Source organism: Arachis stenosperma, chromosome 6 (assembly GCF_014773155.1).
Source record: "Arachis stenosperma cultivar V10309 chromosome 6, arast.V10309.gnm1.PFL2, whole genome shotgun sequence".
Taxonomy (NCBI): Eukaryota; Viridiplantae; Streptophyta; class Magnoliopsida; order Fabales; family Fabaceae; genus Arachis; species Arachis stenosperma.
In genome coordinates this window covers 92,394,917-92,400,193 of record NC_080382.1, presented here as the reverse complement: position 1 = coordinate 92,400,193, position 5,277 = coordinate 92,394,917, and the positions used below count along the sequence as shown (strand labels likewise).

The following is a 5,277-nucleotide window of genomic DNA, read 5'->3' as shown; positions in this document are numbered from 1 at the left end:
TTAGAGCTTTAAAAAAAAAAAAGGTTGGACGCGCGCGCACCATGTACGCGCACGCGTCCCTGTGCGGATGCAACATCGCCACATATCTGAGAGTTGGGCCTCCCTTGGGCAACATTACGCCTTGAGCCCAACACGACCCACGCGGACGCGCACCTGCCGCGTCCGCGTCGATTTGCTGCTACAAATGATTGAGCCAAACCCCAGAGAGTTGAGCCATTTCTGGGCCATTTTTAAGCCCCTGGCCCAACTCGATCTGCGTCGACGCGCACCTGCCGCGTGCGCACCCGTATGCCAAAAATTGAACACGACGCGAGCGCACGCATCGCGCTAGCGCATCATATCACAATTCATCAATGTATGCGGACGCGCATTTGCCGCGCGCGCGTCCTTGCGTGCTGCCACCAATCTAGGCTTCTGACCCGAGAGTTGGGCGTGCCTCAAGCCCATTCTAAGCCTCAGGCCCAATCTCATGCACGCGTGCGCGCACTGTACGCGCACGCGCCGTTACCGAATCTGCCAACCCACGCTAGAGCACACTGCACGCTCACGCATGGATCTCCATTTTCCCCAATGCGCGCGGACACGTACATGCCGCGTGCGCGTCGGTCTGGTAGCGCGACTTCCAGGCCAATCTCCAGAGAGTTAGGCCTGAGTTGGGCCAACTCTAGGCCCCTAGCCCAACTCCATGCACGCGTGCGCGCACTGTACGCGCACGCGTCCTTTCCAATTTTGCTCATCCACGCTTAAGCGCGCTGTGCGCGCACGCGTAGGTCCCTAGTTGTACCAATGCACGCGGACGCGCAAGGTGCGCGCCCGCGTCGATTCAAAATGATGATAACCTAATGCGTGACGCGCACTGCGCAGTCGCGCAAAACCCCTTTTTTCTCCCATTTCCATCTTCTTCTTCTACCCTTTCCGCGGCAGCAGCACCGGCGACCACCACCAACGGCCGCCGTCCGTCACCACCCACTCCCCTACCTTCCCTCTCATCTCTCTTCCTCTCCCTGTCAACCACCTCCCCCTTCTCCGACTCCCCTCTCACTCCCCCCTCCGCCACTGTTGCTCCGCCGGCAGCCACCACCGGACGGGCAACCTCTTCCTTTCTCTTCCAATTCAATAAAGGTAATTCATAATAAAAATATTTCTCTTGACTGTTGTTGTTAATTTCTTTTAATAATTGTTGTTAGATTTCACTCTTGTTGTTGATTTACTATGTTTTCCTTTTATGCCTCCCAAGTGTTTGATAAAATGCTTGTTTGGATTTTAGTGTAGGTTTTGTTTCTCTTGGCCTAGGTAGAGTAATTAGTGACACTTGAGTTATCTAATTCCTTTGTTGATTGATAATTAGAAGTTGTTAATTGATTTGAATGCCTCTAAAGCTAGTCATTCCTTTGGGAGTTGATTAGGACTTGAGAAATCAAATTGATTCATCCACTTGACCTTCCTCCATGGTTAGAGGTTAACTAAGTGGGAATAACGAACAATTATCATCACAATTGAGAAAGGTAACTAGGATAGGATTTCTAGTTCTCACATCTTGCCAAGAGCGTTGTTAGTTGTTAGTTTATTTCCCTTGCCATTTATAATTCTTGTCTATAATCTCAAAAACCCCAAAATAACTCACAACCAATAACAAGACACTTTAATGTAAATCCTAGGGAGAACGACCCGAGGTTTGAATACTTCGGTTTATAAATTTTAGGGGTTTGTACTAGTGACAAACAACTTTTTGTATGAAGGATTATTGATTGGTTTAGAAACTATACTTGCAACGAGAATTCATTTGTGAAATTCTATACCATCAAAAATCCAATCGTCAAGTTTTCCTCAATCGACGCGAACGCGCAAGGTACGCGTGCGCGCCGATTCAAAAATAGGGATAACCCTAACGCGCGACGCACGCTGCGCAGTCGCGCACCCTCCTTCCCCAACCTCCAATTTTCTTCTCCCTCTTCTCTTCCCCCATAACCACCTCTGCTACGCCGTCGTCCACCACCGCAGCCGCCATTGCTCACCATCTACCCTCTTTCTCTCCTTCATACACTTCCTTCTCTCTCTCAGCTACTTACTCTCTCTTCCTCCTCCCGGCCAACCTCCACCGCGCCACCATCTCCGCCGCGGTCCCACCACCACCGCCGGCAACTCTTTTCCTCTACCCACTCGACGTCCTCCCCCTCTCATCTGCTCTCTGCCCCCGTCCCTCACCTTCACAGCGCCGGCAGCCACCACCGCCGCTCCTTTTCGGCCACTCCCCGCCACCGTCAACGGCGGCGCAGCTCCTGGCCCTATCCCCCCAGTTCCCTCTCCATTCTTAGTTCTTCTCTGCTCCCAGGTTCCTGCTCCATTTCTGTTATCTTTTTTCTGTTTTTCCTTTTATTATTCTATTTTTTCTGTTTTTCTGTAATTGCATGTTAGTTAGTTAGAATTAAGATTTTGTATGTTAGGTTAGATAGATATATTTGCGGCTAGGTAGCTAGGGCTGGATAGAGGATTCTAGGCCTGATAATTGCTCCGTATGTGCTTATTTGCTATTTGCTTCCTTCGGTTCTGTATGTTGGTTTTGGGTTGTTGTTTCATGCAAAATGTGTTGCCAAATAAGATCTGACTGCTGTTGTGCTTGTTTGGTATTGTTTTCTATGCTAATTGTGCTAATTTACTATCCGGGAACATCCAATTTTAAGCCGGAATGCTGCCCGATTTTCAAGGAAATTAGTTTCATTTTGATCTTTATTTCAGTTTTGGGCAAATTTCCATTTCCTTTTGACTTCCCGGATTTGCACAATCATTGTGAACATGAACCGCAACTTCTCGTTCAATTGAGCCTAAATATCATCACATTACTAATCTACTTTTCTAACTTACTAATTTCTTTAACCATCTAACTTCCACTCACCTTTAACCATCTTTGACAATTCTTTCAATTTTATGATGATACTATTGCCTTTTGAAAATGAGTTGTTGACTTGTTCACTTTTGCATATTCATTGCAACATCATGATGGTTCTTTGCTCATTGTATCCTGAACATGCCTTCTTTGTTACATGCTACATGCTTTATATATTCAATCATATTTTTCAGGATGTCGGATAAAGGCAAAGCCATAGCCACTGCCTCTAAGAAGAGAAAACACTCTACCCCCTCCATTCCTTCCATCTACAAACATTATGCTAAGAATCCGTTAAGTGAGGAGAAAAAAGAGAATCAGCAATTGCCTTCTACCAATCCAGACAAATTCCCCAATCTCTACTGTGAGCTTCGGTTTTCTAGATATCGAACAATTAAGCTGAATACTGAGAAGAAGTTGCTCCTACCTAATGATGTGAGACGGTCCATTACCGGTCGGATCCTTGAGTTAGGTATCGACTTTGTTGACCGGGATTTGGGGGATATAAATATATCTTGGATAAAGGAATTTTACTGCAACTTCTTTCGGCCGACCTTGGATTCGGTTCAGGTGCGGGGTAGGGAGATCATGATCACTGAGACCGCCATTGGGGAGGCATTACAGTGTCGGCATATTCCGAATGACATGTGTGCCCATCAGCAGGCTGAGATAGCCATCCACACCATGACTTTTGACTATGAGGCGCTTAGGCGCGTGATTGGGATACCGGATGCTTCATGGGTTATGGATGCGGGCAACACCAAGCCCAAGGGGATGTTGTTTACTCATTTGACTAGGGAGGCCAGGACTTGGCAGATGATCTTCGCCCACTACGTCCTGCCCACCACCCACTTCTCTGAGATCCCCATGGAGATGCTCCTGCTGATTGGATGTGTCATGGAGGGGAAGGATGTCTCTTTCCCTAGACTTATCAGACAGTGCATGTGGCGGGCGCATATTCGTGGCCTACTTCCATTTCCTACATTGGTCACGAGTATGGCGGCCCTAGCTGAGGTCCCATGGCTGGACGATGATGTGCGACCACCACCCCCTGATGCAGATGATAGGGAGGTTACTATCCCCTGGGGTGGTTGGGTGTATGAAAGACCACCTGCTAGACGCCGTTCTCGGGCTAGAGCTATCGTCGGGACACCTTCACCATCAGCCCCTACAGCTGGCCCATCATCCTCTACAGCCGCAGCTCCCTCATCATCTACAGATCCTCCAGCAGCCCCTGAGCCGACTTATCTCCTGGTCCAGCGTCTTTTTCGGTTTTTAGAGCGCGAGAGACGCCATGTCAGACGCCGATTAGATCGGATGGACCAGGCCCTTATTTCTTTGGGTGCTGAGCTACCTCCGCTTCCCGATTCTCCGACCTCCGATGAGCAGGATCATCAGGAGGAGGATGCGGAGGCACTGGTTCAGCAGGATGCCCCTGACTCTACAGAGCCACCACAGACTCATGAGGAGCCGGTCCCACAGCCACAGTCAGAGCCAGCACCTATTGTTGTACCTCCCACTGATCCTCCAGTTTAGCATCGGGGACGATGCTTGGTTTTAAGTGTGGGGAGGGCACCGGTAGCATTATTTGGGAACCGGTGAACTTTTCGGCCTAGTTATCTTATTTTGCACATCTTTGTATATATTTTGATGCATTTCTAGTTTGCTTTGGATACTTTTAGTGCTTATTTTGGATTTTAGATATTTTGATGCTTTTGGATATTTTTAGATGTTTTGGATGATAGATTCCGTACTTTTAGTTGGATTCTTCTTTATACATTTTGTTTATCTTTATTTTTAGTTGTAAGTTGTGATTAGAAATCATATTTTGAATTGCAAATATTTAGTTACCCTTTTTGCATAAGAAATTGGTTTTAAGTGAAAAAGGAAAGGGTGAACTAAGAAAATTTTTGAACTTTTCAATCACAACAATGCTTAGTCAAACATTGAGATTTTTCAAGAAGTTTAAATATAGGGCATTAACCCAATTGATTGAAAGAGAATTTTTGAAAACTTGCTTGAATTTCATACTTTGTGAAGCATGTATTGAACTAAGAACACAAGCTTGTGAGACTTGAGCCTATTGATGTGGTTACATTTTATAACCACTTATTTTCCATTCTTGTGTGAAATAGCTCTCTTTCTATGATTGTGATCCTTGATTTGCTTGATTCTATATATCCATTTATTTCTTGAGTTTGCGCATTTATATGATTGAGGCCATCATTTCATTAGCTCACTTATCCAAATAGCCAACCTTTATTCTCCATTGTTAGCCAACTTTGAGCCTATGCTTAACCAACTGTTCTTATTTTAGCACATTACAAGCCCAAGGCGGAAAACCAATGAAAAATCCTTGCTTGGATCCTTGATTAGCCTAGGCTAGTGAGAGT

At 46.3% G+C, this 5,277-nt stretch overlaps 1 protein-coding gene across 1 annotated transcript; it reads left to right on the top strand.

The window, feature by feature from the left end:
- The first annotated feature begins 3,880 nt into the window (after nt 1–3,880).
- On the top strand, nt 3,881–4,420 carry LOC130934283 (uncharacterized). The gene is made up of 2 exons (XM_057863870.1): nt 3,881–4,180; nt 4,274–4,420. Exons 1-2 carry the CDS (start codon nt 3,881–3,883, stop codon nt 4,418–4,420), a joined length of 447 nt encoding a protein of 148 aa, XP_057719853.1.
- The last annotated feature ends 857 nt before the right edge of the window (nt 4,421–5,277 follow it).

Excerpts from the sequence above, each read along its gene's own strand:
- LOC130934283 (XM_057863870.1), top strand. The coding sequence starts at position 3,881 with ATGGCGGCCCTAGCTGAGGTCCCATGGCTGGACGATGATGTGCGACCA. Across the intron at positions 4,181-4,273 it reads TAGAGCGCGAGAGACGCCAT|GATCATCAGGAGGAGGATGC; the intron begins GTCAGACGCCGA and ends TCCGATGAGCAG.